Genomic DNA, 27386 nt, shown 5'->3' with positions numbered 1-27386 from the left:
AGAACAGATAACTTTGTAAGACTTCCCGCCCAGTCCTATCTCCAGAGGCGTGCGTCTCGTCCTGCGACGTCACTGGCGGAGTGCTCTAAAGCCACGCCTATCCAGGCGTCAAGCAGCGGTGCCGAGAAGAAAATGTCAGGCCGCTCAGTTAGGGCAGAGACCCGCAGCCGGGCCAAAGATGACATCAAAAAAGTGATGGCGGCCATCGAGAAGGTCCGCAGATGGTGAGCGTTATTCGGGACTCAGGGGAAGTGCCCTCCACTAGACTCCAGGAGGGGAAGAGTCGCTCATGTAAATTGGGGCTCCAGGAGCCGGCAAATAACTTACTAAGAGGGAGGTGCTGATTGGCGGAGCTGCTGAGTGACGTGGCTAACAGCCTGTCAGGCGCCTCTGTTACAGGGCTGAGCTGTCAGTGTCTCATTTCAATAGGACAAGGGCGTGTCTAGGGGTAGTGATGGGATTGGTGGAGCTCAGCGGCAGGAGGGGCTCAGTGATTGGACGAGGAGATCCTTGAGAGATCGCTAAGCCTGTGGAAGGGGGTCTAGTGTTGGTTGCCATGGGGATGGGCGAGAGATGCAGTTGGAAGGGAAAGTTGGCTCATTCTGCTGGGATGTTTACTGGTGACGTAATGACTTGTGTGTGCTACGTCACCATCATAATGATTGAATATGTGTGGGGCCTGTATGGAGCCAACATGTTCCAAGGAGAACGTTGTGATTTATTAGATGTACAAATATTTCTCAGATCAATAGTCCAGCCATCATTCCAAAGGGCAGAGACCACCAGGAATACCGTTTTTAAAGGGGAACTCTAGATCCAGTATTTTATTTTTTTTATTGCTATGTTCCCATAAGATGGATTTCCTTTGTGTTGTCACTAAGGATGAGCTCAGGCGTGTTCGCACAGCCCACGTGTAGAGCCCACCAGGAAGTCAGCGCATCTCTGCGCTAATCACAAGCAGTGAGACATTGTTTTGTGCAGCTGCAGAGATCGGGAAATGTCTCACTGCTTGTGATTAGCACAGAGCAGTGCCGGCTTCCTGGCACGTGGGCTGTGCCAGCACACCGGAGCTCATCCTTAGTTGTCACCAGTTTAGAATTCTAAACTTTTAGGGCTCATCCACATCAGCTTGCACATCAAAACCCCAAGTATGATGTGTCGTCCCAATCAGTGCTGGGACAAGGTCATCTAGTGTCAAGGGGCGAAGATGCCAAATAGTGCCCACCTCGAAATGTATGAGCATTGTGTGTCAGCAAACCCCCCAACTGTGGGGGCCCCCCAACTCACATTTTACCACTGTGCCTAGGGCAGATGCCCCTCCTGCTCTGGGCGCAGTGGTAAAATGTGAGTTGGGGGGCCCCCACATGCTCAAATTTTTGCTCAAAATTCCTGCACCTAGGACTACCACTGGGCGCAGTGGTAGTTCTGGCAATGGTTACAATGCATCACATTGTTTATTACTTTCTTAACTTTTAATGAAGTGTCACAAAATGGCACTTCTTTCACGTCTGTGAGCCGTAGCGCAATCAGCGTGAAAATTTAGATTTGCTCCTTTTTGTTTTGCACCATACTACAATGCACATAAACAGTGTTCTACTGAGAACAGGACACATAAAGAACATTTATAGTCAACGTGTTCTTGCATTGATCTGTACAACGGATATGGTGTGAAGGATTACAGGAATATTAGTGGAGGGGTCATCCAAAGGGGAACCTGTTTTTGGAATGCCCTATACACACGGTCGGACTTGACGACGTCAAAATCCGTCAGATTTTTTTCAGACGGATTTTGACCCAAACTTGTCTAGCATACACACAGTTGCACAAAGTTGTCCAAAAATGAAAGGGACGTACCTGTACGCCCATTTGCCCAGCTGTGCCATTCTGTGGACTTAAACCTACAAGCGGCACTCGGCAAGTGGTTAACAACGCCTGCAAACGAAACACGGCTAAATGTTAACACCCGTTTACAAGCTGTTACAGGCATTTGGAGTTTCAAATGCCTCTGCACATCCGTCTTTGCTTTCCAAAATATTCTTCTAAACTCCACTGCCTAAAAATGACTATAAACGACCCTGTGTACATGTACTGATAAGATAACACAGAGGAGAGTTCAGGAGCAGCTGAAAAAAATGCCCAACTGCTCCTAAAGATCTCTTTACCAGCAGCAGTGTACATGAGGCGTAAAGCCCCATACACACTATCAGATTTTCTGCTGATTTTTGTCTTCAGATTTACCAAAACCATATAATATGAGGTCAAACCTTTAGGAGTTTCAATTTGTATGCAATCATGCAGGCCCTTGTACTACATGGTTTTGGTAAATCTGAAGGAAAAAATCAGCAGAAAATCTGATAGTGTGTATGGGGCTTTAGACTACTAAAATGAACACGAGGTTGGGTACCTGGGCTTTTTTTTTTTTTTTTTTTTTATATGACAGGTAGAAAGAAGAAGAAAGCAAAGGGGGGAGGAAGGATACAGATAGAGACTGGGGGAAAAATGGGGGGGGGGGGCAGTGAAGGAGCAAACTCGGTAGCCAGGGTGGGATTTTTAAGGCTGTTGTGGGGAGACCTGCCTTCATCTGAATCTATAAACGTATTCCAGTGGAGCCACGTTTTCTTATAATGTTCATGTTTGTTTCGCGTAGTTGGCACCAAGTCCTCAATTTTTGTTGATATCCTCAACCTTTCTAAGGCTACTTTCAGACTGGGGCATTGTGGGCGTTGGCAGTAAAGCAGAGCTATATTTAGCACCGCTTTACCATCGTTTTGGCAGCGCTATTTGGCCACTAGCAGGGAGGTTTTAACCCCCGCTAGCGGCTGGAAAAGGGTTAAAACCGCCCGCAAATCACAGCTGCAGCAGCACTTTGCCGGCGGGTTTGCGGCTTTGCCCCATTGTTTTCAATGGGAAGGGGCGCTTTAGGAGTGGTGAATACACCGCTCCTTTATGCGGCTTGCAGGACTTTTTTGACCGTCCTGCAAGCGCACCACTCCAGTATGATAGCACTCGGGCTTTCACACTGGAGACACAGGAGAGGCGCTATACAGGCGCTATTTTTAGCGCTGTAGCACCTGTAAAGCGCCTCAGTGTGAAAGTGGCCTTTGTCATGTTGGGATAGTGGGAGGGTCAGGTTCCTTCCATCGCAAAGTGAGAATTGTTTTCCCTAGACAATAATGTGAAGATTTTGATTGTAAATATACACACGGGGTAAATATACACACGGGGTAAATATAAATGTTTTATGGATGGCATTTCCCTACAGGCAGGCCCTTCTGATCTACAGGTATGTAGGAAACCCTCAGTGGTCATATCCTTCTGAGCACCCTACAAAAGTAAAGCCACAGATTTTCTTGTGTGTACTTTTACATGTTGCCCCCCCAAATTACATCCCACTGCTGCTACCACCCTTCTCTTTTTGGAGCAGTGTGGCTTGGGTAGAACGTGGTCTATATGTGAAAACTGCTGTACAGCAAGAAAACCAGCTTGGTATATCACCCAATGCACTGCAGTATATGTAATACAGGTAGTTTGTGCTCCATCATCTTTCCAAAAGATGTGAAAATGACCCCGTGTTTTTAGTGGACTTCGTTCTGAAGACTTGAATGTTAATTCACTGCAACTGAATAACAAATGTGTTAAAGGAGGTGAACAAGAAACATGAAAAATTCTAGTTTAAGCTTTGTATATCGATATCAGTATACTGTTTGCTTTTCCTGCAGGGAGAAGAAATGGGTAACAGTTGGGGACACCTCCCTGCGGATTTTTAAGTGGGTTCCTGTTATTGATGGAAGAGATGTACGTACGGTAAAGGCATTATGAACCTTCCTACCTGCACCTTGTGTTTTTCACTTGCATAAGCTGTGCATTGATCATATCATTCCATGGTGTCATTTGTGTGTATATGTATATGTATGTATGTATATATATATATATATATATATATATATATATTTTAGTGCCTTGCGAAAGTATTCGGCCCCCTTGAACTCTTCAACCTTTTTGCCACATTTCAGGCTTCAAACATAAAGATATAAAATTTAATTTTTTTGTGAAGAATCGCCAACAAGTGGGACACAATTGTGAAGTGGAACGAAATCTATTGGATAATTTTAAACTTTTTTTAGCAAACAAAAAACTGAAAAGTGGTGCTTGCAAAATTATTCAGCCCCTTTACTTTCAGTGCAGCAAACTCACTCCAGAAGTTCAGCGAGGATCTCTGAATGATCCAATGTTGTCCTAAATGACTGATGGTGATAAATAGAATCCACCTGTGTGTAATCAAGTCTCTGTATAAATGCACCTGCTCTGTGATAGTCTCAGGGTTCTGTTGAAAGCGCAGAGAGCATCATGAACACCAAGGAACACACCAGGCAGGTCCGTAATACTGTTGTGGAGAAGTTTAAAGCCAGATTTGGATACAAAAAGATTTCCCAAGCTTTAAACATCCCAAGGAGCACTGTGCAAGCAATCATTTTGGAATGGAAGGAGTATCAGACCACTGCAAATCTACCAAGACCTGGCCGTCCCTCTAAACATTCAGCTCAGACAAGGAGAAGACTGATCAGAGATGCAGCCAAGAGGCCCATGATCACTCTGGATGAACTGCAGAGAACTACAGCTGAGGTGGGAGAGTCTGTCCATAGGACAACAATCAGTCGTACACTGCACAAATCTGGCCTTTATGGAAGAGTGGCAAGAAGAAAGCCATTTCTCAAAGATATCCATAAAAAGTCTTGTCTAAAGTTTGCCACAAGCCACCTGGGAGACACACCAAACATGTGGAAGAAGGTGCTCTGGTCAGATGAAACCAAAATCAAACTTTTTGCCCACAATGCAAAACGATATGTTTGGCGTAAAAGCAACACAGCTCATCACCCTTTAACACACCATCCCCACTGTCAAACATGGTGGTGGCAGCATCATGGTTTGGGCCTGCTTTTCTTCAGCAGGGACAGGGAAGATGGTTAAAATTGAGGGGAAGATGGATGCAGCCAAATACAGGACCATTCTGGATGAAAACCTGTTGGAGTCTGCAAAAGACCTGAAACTGGGACGGAGATTTATCTTCCAACAAGACAATGATCCCAAACATACAGCAAAATCTACAAAGGAATGGTTCACAAATAAACGTATCCAGGTGTTAAAAATGGCCAAGTCAAAGTCCAGACCTGAATCCAATCGAGAATCTGTGGTAAGAGCTGAAAACTGCTGTTCACAAATGCTCTCCATCCAACCTCACTGAGCTTGAGATATTTTGCAAGGAAGAATGGGCAAGAATTTCAGTCTCTCGATGTGCAAAACTTATAGAGACATACCCCAAGCGACTTGCAGCTGTAATCGCAGCAAAAGGTGGCTCTACAAAGTATTAACGCAAGGGGGCTAAAAAAATTTGCACGCCCCACTTTTCATTTTTTTATTAGTTAAAAAAGTTTCAAAAATCCAATAGATTTCGTTCCACTTCACAATTGTGTCCCACTTGTTGGTGATTCTTCACAAAAAATTAAAATTTTATATCTTTATGTTTGAAGCCTGAAATGTGGCAAAAGGTTGAAAAGTTCAAGGGGGCCGAATACTTTCGCAAAGGCACTGTATGTGTGTGTGTGTGTGTGTGTGTGTGTGTGTGTGTGTGTATGTATGTATGTATGTATGTGTGTGTGTGTGTGTGTATGTATGTATATATATATATATATATATATATATATATATATATATATATATATATATATAATATATTTATTATTTTTTCTTTTTTTGTAGTTCAGTAAATTGTCACATTCTGGTGTCAGCAATTTCTGTTTGTGTTCAAACACGAGGCATACGGTATTGCACTGCACATGTTCATGCAGGATCTCTGTCTGTTATTTGCAAACTAAAACTTCCTGTGATGAAACTACATGTCTCACAATCCCTGGGTCTCTCAAGTCTAGTGCTGGCGCAGGTGGGAGTGAATTGGATCTGACAGTCACAAGCAGGCAGAGCCTTCACAGACACAGAGAGCTTACTATGAAGCTGGAAGATGGTTTTGTATTACATTAGCATCCCATATTTGTGATGTAACACAGAGCGGATGGCAATGCATGCACTGGATACTGTGATCTGGAACAAGAAGTTGTATTGTCTCTTTGGCAATTTAGGGACAAGCTAGTTGTAGCAAACAATGGACATAGGGAAATCAATCAGTCATGACACTACAAACTGCAGCCACAACAAATTAGCCCATTATTACAAGGTAAGGCAAACAGCACATGGGATATAACTTCCCTAATACCTATTTTAAAACAAAAACACAAAAAGGACAACAATCTATCTGTTCACTTGTTTGATTTTACTGGGTTGTAGGTGGGCTCTCGGCATCCTCATGTACAGTGTAGGGCTGCTGGTCCTGCATTGTACAGTCTGATAGCAAATCTGCAACCAATCGGGCAGCAAAGGGGATTGGGTTTGAGGGTCCGGCAAATGAGAAATATATTGGACTGCCATTTCTAACCTCCTTCTGAAAAATATTTGTTGCCTGACTTTTTTTGCTGATCCTCTGATTTCAGTATAATTCATGGAACAGCTATGCTAGCTTAGAAAGCCCTTGAGAAAAGTCAGAGGTCCTTTATATTTTCATAATTGTTCTGGGTCAGTGAGCATTAAAGAAAGAAGCTCAGCATGACAACCAGACACCTGGCATATTGAGAAGGAGAGGACATCTCCATGTTTTCCCAAGACAGGTTTCCATTCAAGAACATCCATGAAATGCAAAACAATCTGTGTGGCTACATGTACTGTATAGAACATTCTGAACAATACAATCATAACACAAATGTATGTGCTACAAAGTTCTCGCTGCGCCTCTTTTATAGTTTGCCTTTCTTATTCACAGATCGATTTAAACATTTCTCTTTTGCAGAAAGAGAAGGTGAAAGTAAGCACACCTCGGGGCAGCTCATCCACCTCCAACAACTCTCTCCTGCTGGAATTTCAGGGTAAGGTTCATTTTCTCTCTTACTCAAAAGCCACAAAGATTCTTTCATTTCGTCAGTAATTGTACTATATATTACTTCACATCTGACTAGTCATAATGTTTGTATGACTGCTGTCAAAACATAAGCTGGCAAGCTTCCTTGGAGGCAAGAACGTATGCTATGGTGAGCAATGGCAGTTTATTCTGAGCCCTGGCCTTGATTCATGAATTTCTTCATTGGTTCATTAATGTATTGGGTGCCCCCCATGGCCAATTGGAAAGCTCTGTTTAAATTGCAAAGATTTTTCTCAGTTTTACATTAAAGTGAACCTATAAATTGTCTGTACTGGGCACAGATAACACACACTCTAAAAGAGGATTTTATAATAAATTTGTGTTTAGCCTAGTGTTTTAGGGATCATATAGTGTAAACAGTAATCTAGAAGGAAGATATATCCTAAATGGGTATAGAGTCAGTTAAAGTTGACAAGGTTGTTGCATTTCATTTAAAAAAAAAAAACTTTACTGAAATATATAAGGGGTAGGGTGGCTGCCGTTCCTGACCTCTAATGCTAATTACATGGCTGCTATGTAGATCCCAAGACTTTAATACATTCTAAGCTTTTGGGGTGAAACTAATATAGACTGGAGTCATAAGTGACGTGCATGCCTTTGTCATTGACTGCAGTGAGGGGTGCGTCCACTCTCAGGATTAGGTCACAGTGACCAGATCGCTCCTGAGGGACTAAATATTTGGGGGGGGGGGGGGTGGGTGATCTGCGGACGAGAAGCTCCTCCTTCCTAATATGAGTTTTTGCAGGTTGGGATGTCTGCTTATGAAAAAAGATCTTGTGGTTTTGTACATATTGTCTTTTTTTATTATAGTCAGAACAAAAAAAATAAATATATAATAACATTATTTGGATGCTTTGGAAACTGTACATACAGTAGATCACTTATGCCAGGGTTTGCAAGGAAGATGCATTTGTTTGCATATCTTTTTTATAAAGGATAAACATAGGGGCCTACCTTTCTATCTGTCTCCTAGAGGAACACTTTTTTTTTTTTTTTTTTATTGTTTCAGATCTCAAGGAAGTCCTAAAAATAATTTTTGGTCTACAGCTCATAGAACATTAGTGTGATCAGTAAGTTATACATAAAATAATAATTCAAGGTCGGAAATTGTGGGAAATGTAGACTTTTTTTGGTTTTTAGATGAACGAATACTCAATTCTCAGTTCAACTAGGGCAGGGGGTCTCCAAACTTTCTAAACAAAGGGCCAGTTTACTATCTTCCAAGCTTTAGGGGGGCCGGACTGCGAGGTTTGATAGTAGAAAATGCCCCATTGTCAGTGGGAGTAAACAATGCCCTATCACTGGAATGAGTGGGAAGAATAGTGCCACACTCTTGAAGAATAATGCTCCATTGATGGTGTCAGTGGGGGGAATGGTGCCCATTATAGGTGTTATTTGGAGGAAATGTGGCCCACAGGGCCCTATAAAAGCAAGCAAAGGGTCACATTTGTCCCCCGGGCCACAGTTTGGAGACCACTGAACTAGGGGATTAAGCAAAATAACGGTAAGAAAAGGCATGCACTGACAACTGTTTGTTTAGTGCCAAGAATAAATCTGCATTGGTGTTCAGTGGAAAAGCAAAATCTGTATTGATATTCATTTTCAAAAATAAACTTGCATTGGTGTTTTCTTGTGCAAAATTAGGGTTGAAAGTGTTTGTCAATTTCACAGCTATCACAAGGAACAACATAATAGTTACAACTTGGTGACAACCACTAGTAAACATAGGCAATGAGTCAGCCTGATGGCCCATACCTTGACTCCCCACTAACAAACAATGCATTGTAAGGGTTGACAACTGTTGTCTGTTGCGAGGAGTAGTTCTGTCTGGAGAGCCTTGTTCATAATAAAATTATATGGAAGAATAATTAGAAAATAAAAAGGGGCGACCAATTCAGATAAAAGGGGGAAGGGTGTAGATAGAGAGAGGGACGTAAAGAAGGGGGGGAAAAAAGGATCATAGAGGGGAGAGCTGCTGGGGATACACTTGTAGAGAGGTAGATAATGGACAGAGGGTGAGAAACCAATGGATAGACACCTCAACCCTCCCTATGGTTAGGCTATGTATTAGGGTGACCCTGTCGGGGTTAAGAGCATAGTCATGAGGGTATCTGAAGTGGAGCCAATTGGACCACAACACCTTGTACTTATCAAAGGTGTCGTTGTCTAAAGCCAACATCTCCTCTCCTCCATTCTCATAGTATCGTTCATACTCAAGACCCATTGTGACCAGGGAGGAGTGGTGGTTGTCTTCCAAAAAGATGGAATGAGCTGTCTTGCTGAGACATAAAAAAAAAAAAAAAAAAAAAGGGAGGAGATTCTGTTTCTGCGACGTTATAGACCCAGGGAGTATCACGAGGAGGGCAGTCATGGGGGTAGGCGATAACGTTTTCTTGTGCAAAATGAATGCAATACAAATTAAATTGGTGTTGAGGTACAGTATTACACTTGCTTTTGGTGTTCACTTGGTATGTTAAAGAGGAACTGCAGTCTTTTCACATAATTTGTAATAAAACCATTGTTGCATTCTGAAGCTTCCTTCCAACCACTTTGCATATATTTATTTATACTGTAATTCTGTACTTGCCGAATATGATGGAGAAATCTTCCCTCCACGGAGTCTGGTTGCATCCATTTTAACTGTGGGTATCTGAAGCTACTGCCTGGATTTACACAGACACACAGAGGCAAGGCTCCAGCTCGGCAGCTCTCATTGGCCCTCTTTTGACTCACCCCCCTCCCTTTTTGGCAAACTCTCACCAGAGTTAGAGAGAGAGAGAGAGAGAGAGCTGTGCATGATGTCAAGCATTTTACCAGACACAAAACGGGAAGTGAGCTGTATTAGATATTTACTGGCAGAAAAAAAATATTTTGCTATCCAAAGTTAAAAGAACAAGGGCAGAAGATGGAAAGATGAAAAAATTACTGAAGATCCACTTCAAACTTACACGGCTGTTCAGTGGCAAGATTAAATCTGCATTGGTGTTCATTGGTAATACTGCTGCAAGTCTGCTATGCCCCAGCTTGTCATACTTTCCTGAGAGACTAGAGCTGATTCTCTCCATAGTGCCATCAGCACCACAACGCTAAAAGTATCATCAGACAATTCAATTTACTGCTTCAGCAGGCGGCACTGAAACAAATGTACTGTCGTGAATATGAATCTGCCAAAATGGTAGCTACTGGGGGAACACTGAAAGCGTTGATGAGATATGACTCTGCAGTGGTAGCCAGGGACAGACCCCTGGGACCTCAGTTGAGAAAGCTGGCTGTTGTGTGCAATAGGAGACCCTGAACCTTGGAGTACTTGGTAAACAATGGCTGCCTCTGATTCAGAGATGGAGTTTTGCCGCACACCCTTGCTTCCATCAATCAGTGCAACCAACCCTCTTAACTAGAAGTTGTTGTACTCTTGATGTATTTTATATTCTTCTGTAAGCAGTGAATATACTATATGATTTCCTTTTTTATTAATGAAGTGTGTTTTTCTTTTTTCTTTTTTTAACAGATGAGACCAGTAACCAAAGTTCCTTTTCTGATGTATACCAGCCAAAGGTAGAAAGCAGCAACTCCAGCCCAAGCCCCCCACATAGTGAGTCTCCCAGTCCAGTGCACACATCTGACTCTCAGCCCCCAACCCTGGGACAGGAGAGCTTGGCTGGTAAGAATATGTGATCCTGAGACGTTGTGTGAAGAGGCGACGAGGGGCGGCACCTGGATCACACTACTGTACTGTCTATGTGTCAGAGGGTTGGGTAGCTGTCAAACACACATTAGTGAACCAAATGTGTATATATTAGCACAGAAAAACTGATTGGTATATTTGATAACTGCAAAATCACATATTAAGTTGATTCTGTAGTTGTAATAAATATGGGAACTTTGTAAAGTTGGTCATATTTGTAAGGTGCTATAACCTACTGATCCACTTAGAATCTGCTTTTGGAGCTCCTTCACGGAGTCCCTACTTCATGTTATGGGGAGAATAAGCACTCTGCCTCTTGCATTCCACAGTCCAGTGCTCTGTGCCTGACTAGTCTATGAAAAGACTCAAGCCTAGCTAAGTTGGTGGGGGTTTAGCTCTGTAAATACCAGTTTTGCCTATTCATTGATACACTATATTGTCAAACGTATTGGGACAGCTGCCTTTACTTGCACATGAACTTTAATGGCATCCCTGTTTTTAGTCTGTAGGGTTCAATGTTGAGCTTCAACTCTTCTGGAAAGGATGTTCACAAGGTTAAGAGTGTGTCTATGGAAATGTTTGACCATTCTTCCAGAAGCACTGATGTGGATGAGAAGACCTGGCTCGCAGTCTCTGCTCTATTTCATCCCAAAGGTGTTCTATTGGGTTCAGTTCAGGACTCTGTGCAGACCAGTGAAGTTCCTCTACCCCAAACTCGCTCATCCATGTCTTTATAGACCTTGCTTTGTGCACTGGTCCAAATAATTTGATGGCGAGGGGATTATAATGTGGGGTTGTTTTTCAGGGGTTGGGCTTGGCCCCTTAGTTCCAGTAAAGGGAACTCTTAAGGCGTCAGCATACCAAGACATTTTGGACAATTTCATGCTCCCAACTTTGTGGGAACAGTTTGGGGATGGCCCCTTCCTGTTCCAACATGATTGGGCACCAGTGCACAAAGCAAGATCCATAAAGACGTGGATGAGCGAGTTTGGGGTGGAGGAACTTCACTGGTCTGCACATAGTCCTGACCTCAGCCCGATAGAAAACCTTTGGAATGAATTTGATTGGGTTGAGGTCAGGACTCTGTGCAGACCAGTGAAGTTCCTCCACCCCAAACTTGCTCATCCATGTCTTTATGGATCTTGCTATGTGCTATGGTGCCCAGTCGTGTTGGAACAGGAAGGGGCCATCCCCAAACTGTTCCCACAAAGTTGGGAGCATGAAATTGTCCAAAATGTCTTGGTATGCTGATACCTTAAGAGTTCCCTTTACTGGAACGAAGGGGGCCAGGCTCAACCCCTGAAAAACAACCACACATTATAATCCCCCCCTCCAACAAATGATTTGGACCAGTGCACAAATCAAGGTCTATAAAGACATGGATGAGCAAGTTTGGGGTAGAGGAACTTGACTGGCCTACAGAGTCATGACCTCAACCCAATAGAACACCTTTGGGATGAATTAGAGCAGAGACTGCTAGCCAGGCCTTCTCTTCCACATCAGTGCTTGACCTCACAAATGTGCTTCTGGAAGAATGGTCAAACATTCCGATAGACACACTCCTAAACCTTGTGGACAGCCTTCCCAGAAGAGTTGAAGCTGTTATAGGTGTAGAGGGTGGGCCAACTCAACATTGAACCCTACGGACGAAGATCGGGATGCCATTAAAGTTCATGCACGTGTAAAGGCAGGTGTCCCAATACTTTTGGTAATCTGGCATGTAATCTATGGGCGCTCTAAGGTTTGCAAACAGAATAGCACAAGTATGATCTTGCACATTATGGTACGTGTGTCTTCTCTGCCAATGTAATTCAAACATTTTACCTTCACAAAAGGGGTTTACTCTAACTGTATTATCTGTTACTTGTTATGCACAGACAAATGTCATGTTTTATACTATATATGGACCAATTTTTTAATCAATTTTGTATAGCAGTTTGGCAATCTATTAGTAATCTTGTTTATAATCCAGAAGTGGTCTTGCATGCAGCACAAACCAGCCTTAAGTTCTGATTCACTGATACATCCAAAATGAAAAGTGAAACAACACTACATCACATGAAAACGGTTAAAGCAAAACAAAACCCTCTTATCCTTTACAGTCAAGGAAGCTGCCATCTTAGCCTCTGCTTGATTTGTATTTGCCATAGTGCTACACATGTAATCAGTTACGACACCAGCTATTTGATGGCTTGTCAGTTCAGTTACAAGATGACATACGTACTCTGGTTTTGGGAAGCCTGTAAATCGATGGGTTTGGTTCCCCGTTAACATTTACAACTATATACTCTAAAGTTGCAAAATCTTAATCAGAATTTAGATATTCTTCATACTGATTTAATTTTGCTGTGCAGGCTGCCATTTTATGTTTGCAGCTATTGGATGCAAAAAGGTACAGGAAGCTGGTTTCAATTAACAAATCTGTTTTATAAGTATACATCTAACCCTTTTTACCTTATTTTTTTTTTTTCCCATTATTTTTCTAAAAAGTGAACTTATCCTTTAAAGACCTTCCTCATTTTCCTAACAATGGGAGATATTTACTAAAGCTGGTGCACACAGAATCATGTGCAGCTGGGGATAGTAACCAATCAACTTCAAGGTTCCAGTTCATACCGAATGCAGCTTTCAAAGCCACGACTTCATGCACAGATGTCAATGAAATAAAAACCTGACAGAGGCTTTAATCTACCCCTGGGCTATCCAAAACAAACAACAAAAAAGGCAGAAGCTGAGCTTTTAAGCAGACCTTGCTTATTTAAATTCTAGCCTCGTTTTGATCTGTAGTTGCCATGGTGCTGCACATGTGATCAGCTATGGCACCAGTCATTTGATGGTTTGACATTTGGGTTGAACACCAAAATAAGCACACTAGTAAATGTAACAGTTATCATGCTCTGAATGTAATTGTTTTGCAAAACTGTTAAATTAATGGGTTTAGCTTTACTTTAGAGTATAACTTTTTTTTTTTTTCCTGTTGTTTTTTTTTTGTGCCAGGAGATTTTCTTCACTTCCTGTCCCATAGCCACAACAGTGAGGGAAATCTGTGGTAGTCACCAGTATTACCAGAACTAGTGTCCCTATTGGTAGATTTCCCATTTATTCCTGTTCTGGCACCCACAAATGTGGCATTTCAATATTGGTGATAATGGACAGCAGGAGAAGTTGAGAGGGTGATGGCAATAAAAACCTGACAGGTGTACTAACCCCTCTCCACTACAATCCAAAACTAGAAAAAAAAATTGCCTTTAGTTATACTTGTCACAGATTCCCTGTCGCACGACACTTAAGTGCTCCTGTCAGTACACCAGTTCCTCCAATCTGGACCTTCAGATATTGGATATTACAGCCCATATATTGTAACTAAGAACCGGACGAGGCTAGCACAGATTGAACATGGAATCTTTATTAGAACAAGAATACAGGCTTATGTACAATTCAGAAGGAGGTTCTCCCCCCCTCCTGATCATATTACCCTACCAATTAACCAGAAACATAAATTAACATGAGGTAATTAACTAGTCATTTACCCAGCCTAGGTGGCTCAGAGGTTTGACCTTTCTGGTCAGCCTTGCCGTCTTTTAGCTGAGAAGACCAAACACACATTATTGTAATTCTAAACACATGACACCTTCACATAATAGCAAGAGCTCTCAGAATTAGAAGACGGTCTGTCTCTTACACTGCAGACCATGAAATCCACATCCAAGCTAATCAGGGATTGCAGACGTCCTAGCAACAGTCTACAAAACTTTTACAATGTTCAATCCTTCTGATAGAGTGGAATTAATGTATCATATATTTCTTGAGGGATATTGTTGAAAAATATTACTGTTCCGTTTAAGGTAATCCAAACCACATTCTTAATGTCCATCATTTTCTTGGTCACTCTGTGCCCCCAATAGACACAGGGTAACTTAGACATAGGAGGTGCATGGGGAGCTGGAACAAGGGTTTCTGGGTTCTACGGGCCCCCCACCCAAAGTGACTCCTGTCACAATACTTTTAATGAGGGACTTCCTCCCCCCACATATCAAAAAGCTGAAAATAAAAGAAACACCCGTTGGTGAAAAAAATTTATAAATTGACTGTGCCTCCCTTATGCCCATGGTGCTAAGGTGAGGGTAACTTCACCATCCTTCTGAGATGCTGGGAATGCTAAGAAGACCCTCCTGTACTGTGCTGTAGTAACATGGGATTCAGAGTAGTTGTCATTCCCTGGGATCTCTTTGGAAGGATTGTGATGTCCACTTCTGCAGTACAAAAGCTAAGGGAAAGGTATGTTTTAACTTTTTTTTTTTTTTTTCCTCAGTGGTTTAAGGTGGAAAATGGGTTCTGGAGTGGAAAGCCAGCTTTATTATCTCAAAATATTAATACCACATGGCAACCCTTCTGCCACTGTTTTCCCATTTGAAACTGGTTCAGTCAGAATCAGCATCAAATTCACACAAAAAAACTGCAACTATAACAACGAAAACCTCAAAGAATGTGTTCATGAAAACATGTTCTTTAATTCATGGTGCACAGAGACACTATAATGGATACAGCATTAAAGCTGCTATAGAAATCTATACAGGACATTGTACAAAGTGCTAAAAGTAACACAACCAATATATAAGACACAAACCATGTATATTGAATAAAGTCCATATATTTAATTGGAACTATATCTTTTAGTTCATACAACACATGTATCTTATTTAGAAGTCCAGGGATGTTTCCAAAACTACTGGAGATAAGGTAACGTCATCATGTTTGGGTGAAGCTGAGATGTGAGGCCTTGGAGACTGTTTACAGCAGCGTCTCCACAAGCCTGGAATTACCTGTTTTGTAATCATTTTTATTTTGTGTGCTTTTACATGTTAGTGTGTTCTTTTTGGGGTTTTAATAAAGAGATTTTTTTTTTTTTTATCTTTATGGAAAGTTTCCCCTCTTCTGAGCTACCCATCCCGGAGAAATATTATAATCAGTCCAGATCCTTGCCATTTATTGAGCTGCAAAAAATGCAGCATGTCACACCAGTGTTAGGCCAAGCGCACATCTATATGCAGGGCCGCCATCAGGGGGGTACAGCCGTCACAACTGTAGGGGGCCTGGGGCCTTGAGGGGCGAAGGGGAGCCGTGCTGTGCAGTACAGAAACGATTTCACAGCTTCTGCTGTTCTCGTCTCATTGAGCTCAGACATCAAGCTCTTTACTGCCACCTCTGGCTACTATGTGTATGTGCACCCCTCGTGTGATCTGTACTCTCAGCAACATGTCAGCTTTGAAAACGGGCTGGGACTAGGTAGGAAGACCTTCTTTACAAGTTGGGGCTGTGAGGGAAAGGGAGGGGGGCTGTTTGTGTACAGGGAGGAGCCAGAGCCTGGTGTGTTAACAGATTTGTGTATGTGTGGGGCTGGCATATATACAAGTGTGTGGGGGGGACTGACATATATACAGGTGTGTGTCGGGGGCTGACATATATACAGGTGTGTGTGTGTGTGTGTGTGTGAGCTGACATATATACAGGTGTGTGTAGGGGGGGGGCTGACATATATACAGGTGTGTGTAGGGGGGGCTGACATATATACAGGTGTGTGTAGGGGGGGGCTGACATATATACAGGTGTGTGTAGGGGGGGGGCTGACATATATACAGGTGTGTGTGTGTGGGGGGGGGGGCTGAAATATATACAGGTGTGTGGGGGAGCTGACATATATACAGGTGTGTGTGTGTGGGGGAGCTGACATATATACAGGTGTGTGTAGGGGGGCTGACATATATACAGGTGTGTGAGGGGAAGGGCTGGTGTTTGGATTCGGTGGGATGCCCCGTGGGCAAGCCCTGGGGAATCTTGGTGGTCAGGCTCGGGGGGTCCTAATGCTGTGTAAGGGGCCCCAAAATTTCTGAAGCGCATTTACATGCATTTACTTTATTGGGCATTACAGCACATGAAAATACACAGAAAAATAGTCATGTCTCATTTTTTAAACAGTACCACACCTCATAGATCTGACCAGCCTCATTGAATAACATTTCTTCTGACGACACATCTGTTTCGCTTGACAACACACAATAAAATCTAAGGCTGGGTTCATGCTATTGCGAATTAGATGTGGCTTACATCACATTCAGTTCGCAGAACATTTGAAAACATGTTGTTTTCAATGGGTATGGTTTACATATGTGCGTGGCATCCGCACTCCGCATTGCACAAAATTTGTGTGCATTTTCTAGGCAGTGCGGTGCGAATTGCAGGCACAGTATCTTCAGTGGGAAGGCATTTGATTTGCAGATGTGTTCTGTTCTGAACACGAATACTCAACCCCCCCTTCTCATTATACCTCCTCCCCCTCTCCCTGGTCAGCTGATCTGCAGCTACAACAGAGAGGAACCGCTGAATGAATCATTTTTATCTTTGGAGGGAAGCCGGAGCTGCAGTTCGCATCGGACATGTGTGAATCCAGCCTGAAGGTGTGAACAGGGCCTTATGCTGTGACTGGTGCATATAGAAAACAATCATTTTCTATGTATTTAACATGTGCTGTGATCATAGGGTGAATGAGCACTCAAGGTCCAGGGCTTGTTTACACGCATCACTCGATTTTTGACAGCTTAATTGGCTGTTTGAATGGGAATACTGCTCCACAATTGCGAGCCTAGCATTTGGCTAGTGGTTGCAGTGTTGCCCTCATTCACTTGGATATGTTGAGCTCGGGGGTACTGCCTAGCAAAATGTAACAGGGGGATCATTTTTGGTTGTATACATCCTAGAACAGCTGCCTTTTTCAGCTTAAAGCGGAGTTCCACCCACAACTTCTGCTGATCCGGTAACCCCCCCCCACGCCAGTGTTACATTTGGCACCTGTCTAATGCAGGTATTTGCTCCCACTTCTGGCGAAAGAGCACCACAGAATCTGCAGCGTAACTACACCATGTCCGGCCCCTCCTCCATCCCCCTGCTGTCTTCTGGGAGACACACAAGTCCCAGAAGACAGCAAGGACCAATCGGAACACACAACATGACTCGCGCATGTGCAGTAGGGAAACAATTTGTGAAGCTGCAAAGCTTCACTTCCCAATTCCCTTATTGAAGATGCCAGCGCCTCCACCCGGAGCCGAGGGACAGGTTGGCTTTGGGTAAGAACATTACGGGCACCCTGGACAGGTAAGTGTTCTTATTTTAAAAGTCAGCAGCTGCAGTATTTGCAGCTGCTGACTTTTATTTTTTTATGCTGCCGGAACTCTGCTTTAAAGTGTTTGTAAACCTCAGACATGAAGTATGGACAAAGCATATACACCTATAGTGTATACTTGTCTCAATCAAGAGCACTAAGTGGCATTTCTCTCCTCTCCATTTCTCTTTTTTTGGCTTTGTTCCTCTCCTATCAGCATGAGTCACTTCTGACAAGTTTTCTTGACACCAAGAGAAAAAAGGTGACAGGGATGGGAGCTTCAGCTGATTGACAGAATCAGCTCTGTTCCTGTTTGCTGTATAAAGGGGGTAGGTCTCTTCCTCCAATCAGCTCTCAGAGCTCTCCTCACTGAGCACTGCAGAGTGTAGCTTCAGCTGTCCACCCCCTTTTTCCTGAATGCTCAGACAGCTTAAAAAAGATCTGGACTTTCAGTGGATTTAGAGAAGCAAAGAAACTGCAGACAAATAGGTACAACTTATGTAGGGGGATTTGTTTTGTCTCTGTGTATCACCTGAGGCCAGTCTCTTCACTGGGTATATGGATGGGTATAAGATGGTTGGGGACAGTAAAAATGAATTTTTTACAATTTTATTTTTACAACTACGGTAGATAGATGGAGGAATGCCCTCTACCCCCGCCCCCACAGGACATTGTATTCTTATGGCGTGGGTTAACCACTGTCAGAATGCAGCTACTGATCGACAAAAGTTTTCCAAACATTCACATCCCAAATGGGCAGCCATACATAGATTCAAATTTGGCCAGTCCAGCTATAGCCAGCTTAAGTCGAGAACTTTCGCACACAGTGTGGAACATCACTGGTCATAAGCACCTGATAACCAGTAGTTTTGGTAACATCACCGCCCTTACACATAAGATATTTTTAATGTCTGTTATGGTGTCTTGAAGAACAACGCTATTGGTTATATAGTTGTGTTTTTTTTTTTGTGTTACTATAGCGTTGCACTTAAGTTGAAAACGGTATTAAACCCAAAAGCAAACTTTTATTATATTTCAGTTCATTAATTCTAAGATGTGATGGCTGTGTTAGTTTTCTTTTTTAGGCTTTATTTCCTTTATTTTCATCTGGAGATCCAGACAGTTTTTCAACAGAACAAGTTCTCCTGCAAATGTAGCAGTTACAGGGATGAGACAAACCATTTACAACTAAAGTGGAACTTTCGCTCATTGGAACCCTACCCCCCCCCTGGTGTCACGTTTGACACCTTTCAGGGGGGAAGGGGGTGCAGATACCCGTCTAAGACAGGTATTTGCACCCACTTCTGGGCATAGACTCCCACGGGAGTCTATGCTGTTTCCTGTCCCACCGCACTGTCTGCTGGGACACACACGGGTCCCAGAGACAGCGCGGACCATTCCCATTGCGCTGCACGACTTGCGCATGCGCAGTAGGGAACCGGAAAGTGAAGCCGCAATGCTTCACTTCCTGATTCCCACACCGAGAATGGCAGCAGCAGCAGCCGAGAGCCGAGCGATCGATCGGCCTCGGCTGCCGACATCACTGGACCCTGGGACAGGTGAGTGTCCATTTATTAAAAGTCAGCAGCTGTAGTATTTATAGCTGCTGGCTTTTAAGAATTTTTTGTTAGGTGGAATCCCTCTTTAAGCCTGGGTTCACACTGGTGCAATCACAGACATTGTATGTGATTCGCACCGCATTGCTTTGCACGTCACATGCAATGTCTGTGCAATGCGATTTCAGCCACTCAAACTGTATGGCTGAAATCGCATCATATTCACACCAAAATGGGGCAGGACCCTTTTTTTGGTCCAAACTGGAATCGGATAGCTTGGGTGTTCACACCCATGCGATCCGATTCCTGTACCAGTTCGCACTGCGATCTCCAAACCGATTTGGGGGTGTCATTAACTTTACATTGACACCCACAGCAGTTTGCAGATGTCTGTGGGAATTGCCTGAGATTCAGGTGTGATGCGGGAACCCGCACAGGAATTGCAGGGTTTCCCGCATCGCACTAGTGTGAACCTATACTTAATCTGCTTGCAACAGGATTTTGACAGGTTGACCACTCCACTGCAGTTCAGACATTAAAATGTAAATAAACGCAGGAACAAAAATATTCATAGTCATAGTAGTTGACTTCAGAAAAACTGTTAGGAATGCAACTTTCACATTGCTTGACCAAATTGTCAAACCATCAAATGTCTGGTGTCATAAGTGATCACATGTGTAGCATCATGCCAGTTGAAGATAAAACTGAGACTAGGATGGCAGCTTCCTTGGCTGAAAACTATAGATTTTAAAATGGTAAATCAATGGGTTTCATTCCAGAACTAAACCCATCATTTTAAGTTTCAAAAATGTTTACATTCCGCCACATTTCGGGAATCTAACTCACACTGGTTATGCTCTCAACCAAATTGCCAAACCATCTTCTGTATGTTCTATTATTTTATCCTTTAGACGGCTTTGACACCGAGCCGCGTTGGCTGTAAAGCGGCACTATTCGGCTTGCCAGCGCACCGCTCCAGTGTGAAAGCCCTCTGGCTTTTTTTTCAGGCGCTATACAGGTGCTGTAGTGCCTGAAAAACACTGACAGTGTGAAAGAGGTCTTAATAAAGAAATCCCAATTGTCAAAAAAAAAAAAAAACTGTCAAGCCATCAAATGGCTGGTGTCATAACTAATCATGTGTGCAGCATCATGGCAGTTGAAAATCAAACAGAGGCTAATATGACCACTTCCGTGGCTGAAAAGGATAGGAGGCTTTAGTTCTGCTTTAAGGTGGGCCTATGCTCAAGTATTAATTCAAAGTGAACCGTGGCAAAAAAAAAAAAAAACAGAAACAGATTCTTGCCTGGCATTGCAGACATTTTTAGCATGCACAGCAATTCTACTATTTGGTCTAGCATTCCAGGATCCTTAAACATCAGTGTGCTTGTCTGCCATAAACAAAGATTAAAGAGGAGCTCCGGTCTGCAAAAAAAAAATAAAAGTCAGCAGCTACAAATAATGTAGCTGCTGAATTTTCATACAAGGACACTTACCTGTCCAGGGATCCCGCAATATCGGCACCCCAAGTCGATTCATCAATTGGCTTCAGGTGCAGGTGGCGTCATTGTTAGTAAGGGAAACCAGCAGTGAAGCCTTCAGGCTTCATAGCCGGGTTCCTACTGCGCATGCACGAGTCACGCTGCGCTTTCTGGATGGTCCCACTGTTTTCTGGGACCTGTGTGTGTCCCAGAAGGCAGCAGGGGGAAGGAGGAGGGGCTGCAAATGCAGATCTTACCCGGTAGGTGGTGCTAACCCCCCCCCCCCATCTCCCACTCCACACTGTCCATTACTTTCATGGGTATCCTCACAATAAGGTGAGGGTGAGCCAGAGCCATCAGTCAGCTAGTTACTGTTTTCAGGGAAAATATTCAAGGCTGTTCACTGATCCTGGGGCATTAAACAGAGGACAAATGGTTTGCAATGACCTGAAGAAGCCTTCAACACAGGGTATCCATTTTTTTAACTGGTCATAGGTTCAGTTTATAGCCTGACATGGATAAATAATGAGCAATAACCAGCAATAGAAAGGGTGGCATACGTGACTTTTCTTCAGAAAATGCTGTTCCATACTCCGTCCGTTGAAACTTGCTTAACCATAGATCATAGCATTTTATTATATGATCCCTGCTGAAGGAGAGGATTTGCCAATCCGAATTCCAATCTTCCTCTGTAGTAGAACTGAAAGGACCACATACATACTGTACACCAGGGTTTCTCAACCTGGGTTCTGTGGAACCCTTGGGTTCCTCTATGGGTTGCTAGAGGTTCTCTGAGCAATTGTCAATTTCTGCCTCTCGGGTAACTTTTCAAGGACACCATTGATCTTTTAGTTATCTGTAAGGGGGTAATTCTTCCCGATAGCCACAAGTGTAAGAAGCATTCTTCTCATTGACCATCACACTAATGTATGATGAATTGTAGATTTTTCATTTTTAGCAGGGGTTCCCCAAGACCGGAGAATTATTTCCAGGGTTCGTCTGTGTTGAAAAGGTTGAGAAAGGCTGCTGTAGACTCTTGGTTTTATGAGCAGCATCATAACTACATTTTCTGGCCAGGCTCTATTATTCTTTATTCATCCTGCCATTGAAGTATAGGAATGTTATTTCCACTGTGCTACAATCTTCTTCTTGTGCCGTTTTTCTGAAAGTTGGTTCAAGCTATTCCTTGGCAACAATCCGTTTTACAAGCTTGTGTTAAGAAGACTTCTGCACAGTCTTTCTTCAAATTTATATCTTTTAATCTTGTTATGTAGACGGCATAGGAGTAATGTAGTGGAATATGTAATATGGGGGAGTGGATGGTAGTGACAGTTCATGAATACTATTTGATGCAGGATTTGATTCTTTGTGTATGCTTTTTCAGAGCCTTCTGTTGCTGTTTCTGAGGGAGCTGATGAACCACCTACCCTGACCAAGGAGGAACCTGCTCTGTCTTCCGCTCAGGTACATGTTGATGCTAGATGTTATAATACCATGTCCAATCCTAGTAGACCTTTACTTCCTAACAAAGCCACTCATGTGAGTCAGTCTTAATACCAATATCACATCATTTCTTAGTGTATTCAAAACATACTAAATTGTGGTGGATGGAGAAAATTCTCCCACCAGGACATTGTAGTCTGACAGCAGAACGCGGTGCCATCAGAATACACTGATCAACAGCTGCATCTGATCAGCAACAATAGTTTGCCAACTTCATTCAACAGAACAGGGATGGCCGCACACTGATCAAATTAAGCTGGTCTCTGCTGTCGTGTTTCAGTCCTTCCATGGCCACCTTTAAGTAGAATTATAGACCAAACCTTTTTTGCCATTTTGGATACAGCAAGGGATGGTTATAACCCATAATTATTTTATTTTTTTTGGCATCTGTGTCCCATTGCGGAGATTTTCCTTAAATTCCTGACCCATAGCCAAACAGGAAGTGAGAGGGGATCTCTGCAAATTAAGGGAATCCCTTGACCCCCCCCCCCCCCCCCCCAGGGGACCAAAACTAATGTCCCCATTGGAAGATTTCGCCTCTATTACTTTTCTAGGGACAACCCAAATTTGAGATTTTACTTTTACTTTCACTTTCAAAGATAATGGTAAACAGAACTAATAGGGAGGATGAATTTACTTAACAGGAGCACAGGTAGAAAAAAAAAAAACAGGTGTTCTAACCCCTTTCAACTCTTTCCAAAACAAAAAAAAAGTTTCGCCTTTAGTTGTACTTTTAAAGTAGAAGTTCAGCCTAAGACTAACTCGAAATGTACTGACGTCCACATTCTAAGACTAACCTATCTAACCCTGTGAAGAAAAAAATCTCTATACATATCTTTTCTGCAGCCACGCTAAGCTGTGAGTGGTGGCTTCTCTGTGTACGAGTGTGCAGGAGAGGCAGCCAACAATGGATGCCCCATAGTAACTTTATGGGCAACGTCCCTTTCCAGGCATTTCCCAGCCATTGTCGGCGGTTTCTTGCACACAGCATCTGCCTCTGGAGACTGGACCGGAGCAGCTGCAGAAAACATATGTATAGCGATCTTTGCTTTATAGGGTTAAATAGATTAGTCTTAAAATGTGGCTGCCAGTAGATTTAGAGTTACAATAAAACCTTGGTTTGAGAGTAACTTGGTTTGAGAGTGTTTTGCAAGACGAGCTAAATTTTTAAATACATTTTGACTTGATATATAGGTGTACCATCACGTCACAAAAGTGAAGAGAGGCGCCTCTACGTGTAGCAATGTGGTTACATTTAATGAAGGTACAACATTTAGCAACTCATATGGTTGATGATTAAAACAGGCACATCTAAGTATGCAGGCATCCAGGGTAAAGCTGTCCACATAGACCATCCTCCTCGACGCCATCGACGTCATCCCTTCCATGCTGCGCTCCACGAGCAGATCAATCGCTCTACTGCAGGGTAGTCTTCCTGGTCATGATTGCAGACTGACAACGGTGAGAGTCGACTGTGTGGGGGATGGTCTATGTGGACAGCTTTACCCCGGATGCCTGCATACTTAGATGTGCCTCTTTTAATCATTAACCATGTGAGTTGCTAAATGTTGTACCTTCATTAAATGTAACCATATTGCTACACTTAGAAACGCCTCTCTTCTCATTTATACTCTGTAGCTCCTGCTAGAGTTTGCTTCTAATCCCCTTGTGGAGGCTGGCATTTGCGCATGGACATTTTATGGTTACACAACCTATCACATTGCTATAATCTTTTTATATGGACTTTAAACTGAAGGACTTACGAATAAATGGTTGTGGAACAAATCATTTGAGTTTCCATTATTTCTTATGGGGAAATTTACTTTGATATACAAGTGCTTTGAATTACAAGCATGTTTCTGGAACGAATTATGCTCGCAATCCAAGGTTTTGCTGTAGTTAGTTTCAGGCTGAACTTCTATTTTAAGTTTAAAAGTACAGATTTTGTTGCATTCTGCCAATTGCATGTCTTAATAAGAAGGATGTGGTTACAATGTATCTAGCAGTGATGAATGATACCTAAATGCAAAATTCATTTTTTTCCTCTTAGCTAGAAGATCTGGATGAGTCTGGAGCACCACCACTGAAGAGAGCATGCCCAGATGTGCCTTCCCATCCAACAACAGCTTTAAAAAGCTAGTGCCAGTGTCAGCATGCTCAAAGCAGAACTAAACCCTCATGTCCTATCCTTGAGGAGGGTGCCATCTTAGCCTCTATTTACATTTGCAATTGTCATGGTGCTACTCATGTAAACAGCTATTGCACCAACCATTTGAGGGCTTAAAAGTTTGGCGGAGAGCAAACATACGCACACTGGCAAGTTTTACAGTTATCACTAGAGGCATGCCTTGAATATAACCGTTTTGTAAAACAGGGAACCCAATGGGTTTAGTTCTGCTTAAATTGTCTTGCTGTCAAAGTCTTTAAAAGCCTTAGCTGACAATGTTTGCACTTAAAGGGAATATGTCAGGATGGCTGTTATTTGGCACAAGTTCAGAGCTGGAGCCTCCACTGCGTTATGAGATCCTGGGCTGTGAAGGATAACAGATGTCCTGATAAGTTTCATTAAAGGCTGGATGTTGTGCAATTACTGACCATATAGCTTTCAAAGGGAGGAAATTGGAACCTACCTGACTGAGATGCAGTCCAGACTGCAAAGTGTAATGGTAAAGTTTTGCTTTATTGCCACATTTTTAAAGGCACTTTTAAAATAATGTTTTATCGGTCCCCTGAAATCTGCAGATGCCAACTATGTATGCTGTTTCCATGCAATGTTCTCATCTATCTTCATTGCCCTCCTTTATGGAGTTTATGAAGAATTATGTCTAACAGTTGTGTGTCCTACCCTGTGTGGCCTAATCATCACCTGGCCAGTAAACAGAATAGACTTACACAATTGCACTTTGTCAGACACCTTCCAGAAGATGAGAGAATTGGAGCTAAAGTACATCTTTTATCCATCATAAACAGTTACATTCTTTCATTTGAAAGAGGAAATTTGATCATAAAGAAGTCTCAGTGTCTCTTGCCTGCCACTAAGAATAGAAAAAAAAAATGTCCATGCATTATCAAACTATTTCATTCCTTAAATCTACAGAGATCCTATATATTGTGTTAAACTTATTTCATAAGAGTTATAGTACTACCTGTTCTATGACATTTAGAAGTTTATGAATGTGTTTCAGCACAACAAAAGATATTTTTAATAAATTAAGCTATTTGAAATGAGTTTCCTGGTTTATTTCTTATGTTAAAAAAAAAAAATATTTACACAGATAAATGGCACACAAGGCAAAGCTTTTTTTAATAGACTGAGTGGGAAAGGATTGGAACTTCTCTCTGCAATCCTGTTGAGAGATTTGCTCTCGCTTCCTAATATGCCTCTGGGACCAGATAAGAGAGAAAACCTTTCCAATAAGGACAAAAGCTAGGAAAAAAAATCAATATAGGAGGCTGGCCTTGCAGACGTTTTGCAGTCTCATTTTGCAAATGCCAGATGCCTAGCTGCCATTCTACTCCTCTTGCTTCAATACATTGGGGGTTATTTATGAAAGGCAAATCCACTTTCCACTGCAAGTGCACTTGGAAGTGCAGTCGCTTTAAATCTAAGGGGTAAATCTGAAATGAGTGGAAGCTCTGCTGATTTTATCATCCAATCATGTGCAAGCTAAAATGTTGTTTTTTATATTCCTTGCATGTCCCCCTCGGATCTACAGAGACTTTACTTCCAAGTGCACTTGCAGTGCAAAGTGGATTTTCCTTTAGTAAATAACCCCCATTGAGTCACTGGGAACAAATATTGAGAAAAGGACCTCGGACGTTTGTCTAACTTTCCTTCCATGTAAACTTGTTTGAGGTCAATGAGTACTGAAGCCAGTGACACACTATAATAGCCAAGCAATCAACAATGACATTAAGGGCCGGTTCACATTGGTCCAACAAGCACTGCAACTTTGATAGCACAAGTCTCATGACATGTCAAAATCAATGGTTCCCAATGAGAGTCTTAACTGGACCGACTTTGAAAATGGTTCCTGCACTACTTTGGTCCAACTTGGGCACGATTTCAGCCATCTTAACTGATCCGACTTGTGGCATGCGACTTGTGCTCTGAGATGACGTGAATGCAATGTTACCAATTTAAAATCCCCCAAAAAATGGGATGGGATCCCTCCCAAATCCACACCAGGGCCCTTGGGTCTGGTATGATCTTAAGGGGGAACCCCACTGCAATTTTTTTTTTTTAAAGCGGCATAAGGTCATTCTCACCCCCCAAGACCATACCAGACCCTTTCGGTCAGCAACGGAGGAGCGTTTTTATCTTTTTATCTTCGGGTTGGTGGCAGTGGAAGAAGACAGCGTGATTGATGTTGGATCCACATCGGGGGGGGCGACATTATTTTTAATAAAGGACTTTTATTAAAAGCCGTCTCATGTTTTTATTACATTTCACTGGGTTTTTCTTTTGGGTGGGGGTTACAATGGGGGGCATGATTCTTTTTGACTTGTCAAAAAGAATGTTTTGTTTTTATTTACACTACACTGTTTTTTTGGGGGTGAATGAGTAAGGCTACAATGTACCCCTACTCTTTCACACTGAGGGGCGGGATCTGGGGGCTCTTTTATTAAAGGGGGCTTCCATTTGAATAGAATAGAGTAGAAAAGAATAGAATAGAAAAAACAATAGAATATAATAAAATAGAATATAACCATCTTCCGATATTCAAATTTCTAATAGAATGCATTAGAATGCAAAATAATAGATTAGATCAGAATAGAAAAGAATAGAATAAAAAATGAAAAAACTGCAGAATATAATAAAATACAAAGAATATAACTATCTTCAGGAATTCAAATTTTGAGTAGAATAAATTTGAAATCGAATAGAATAGAAAATAAAAGAATAGAATAGAAAATAATTCAATAGAAAAAAAAATATTAGCATAGAACAGAATAGAAGGAAATGGAATATAACCTTCTTCCG

At 42.3% G+C, this 27386-nt stretch overlaps 1 protein-coding gene across 3 annotated transcripts; it reads left to right on the top strand.

Annotated features, from left to right (window-relative positions):
• BCL7B (BAF chromatin remodeling complex subunit BCL7B) lies at window positions 1–25627 on the top strand. Of its 3 annotated transcripts, none has more exons than XM_077480620.1 (6): window positions 1–224; window positions 3720–3804; window positions 6896–6971; window positions 10533–10616; window positions 22284–22363; window positions 24453–25627. In XM_077480620.1, exons 1-6 carry the CDS (start codon window positions 133–135, stop codon window positions 24540–24542), a joined length of 507 nt encoding a protein of 168 aa, XP_077336746.1. In that variant the 5' UTR covers window positions 1–132; the 3' UTR covers window positions 24543–25627. The 3 variants fall into 3 exon arrangements, with proteins under 3 accessions (XP_077336746.1, XP_077336744.1, XP_077336745.1); XM_077480618.1 differs by having other exon boundaries at window positions 9–224; window positions 10533–10685; XM_077480619.1 differs by having other exon boundaries at window positions 12–224; window positions 3720–3795; window positions 10533–10685.
• The last annotated feature ends 1759 nt before the right edge of the window (window positions 25628–27386 follow it).

The sequence above is a fragment of the Lithobates pipiens genome, unplaced genomic scaffold (assembly GCF_037356315.1).
Source record: "Lithobates pipiens isolate NorthernLeopardFrog02 unplaced genomic scaffold, aLitPip1_a1.2 Scaffold_16, whole genome shotgun sequence".
In the NCBI taxonomy this organism is placed as follows: domain Eukaryota; kingdom Metazoa; phylum Chordata; class Amphibia; order Anura; family Ranidae; genus Lithobates; species Lithobates pipiens.
The sequence above is the reverse complement of the archived record's forward strand: the minus strand, read 5'-3'. Positions and strand labels throughout refer to the sequence as shown.

Coding starts and splice junctions, on each gene's coding strand:
- BCL7B (XM_077480618.1), top strand. CDS start 133: ATGTCAGGCCGCTCAGTTAGGGCAGAGACCCGCAGCCGGGCCAAAGAT. Junction 10,686..22,283: donor GGGACAGGAGAGCTTGGCTG/GTAAGAATATGT, acceptor ATGCTTTTTCAG/AGCCTTCTGTTGCTGTTTCT. Junction 22,364..24,452: donor CTGCTCTGTCTTCCGCTCAG/GTACATGTTGAT, acceptor TTTTCCTCTTAG/CTAGAAGATCTGGATGAGTC.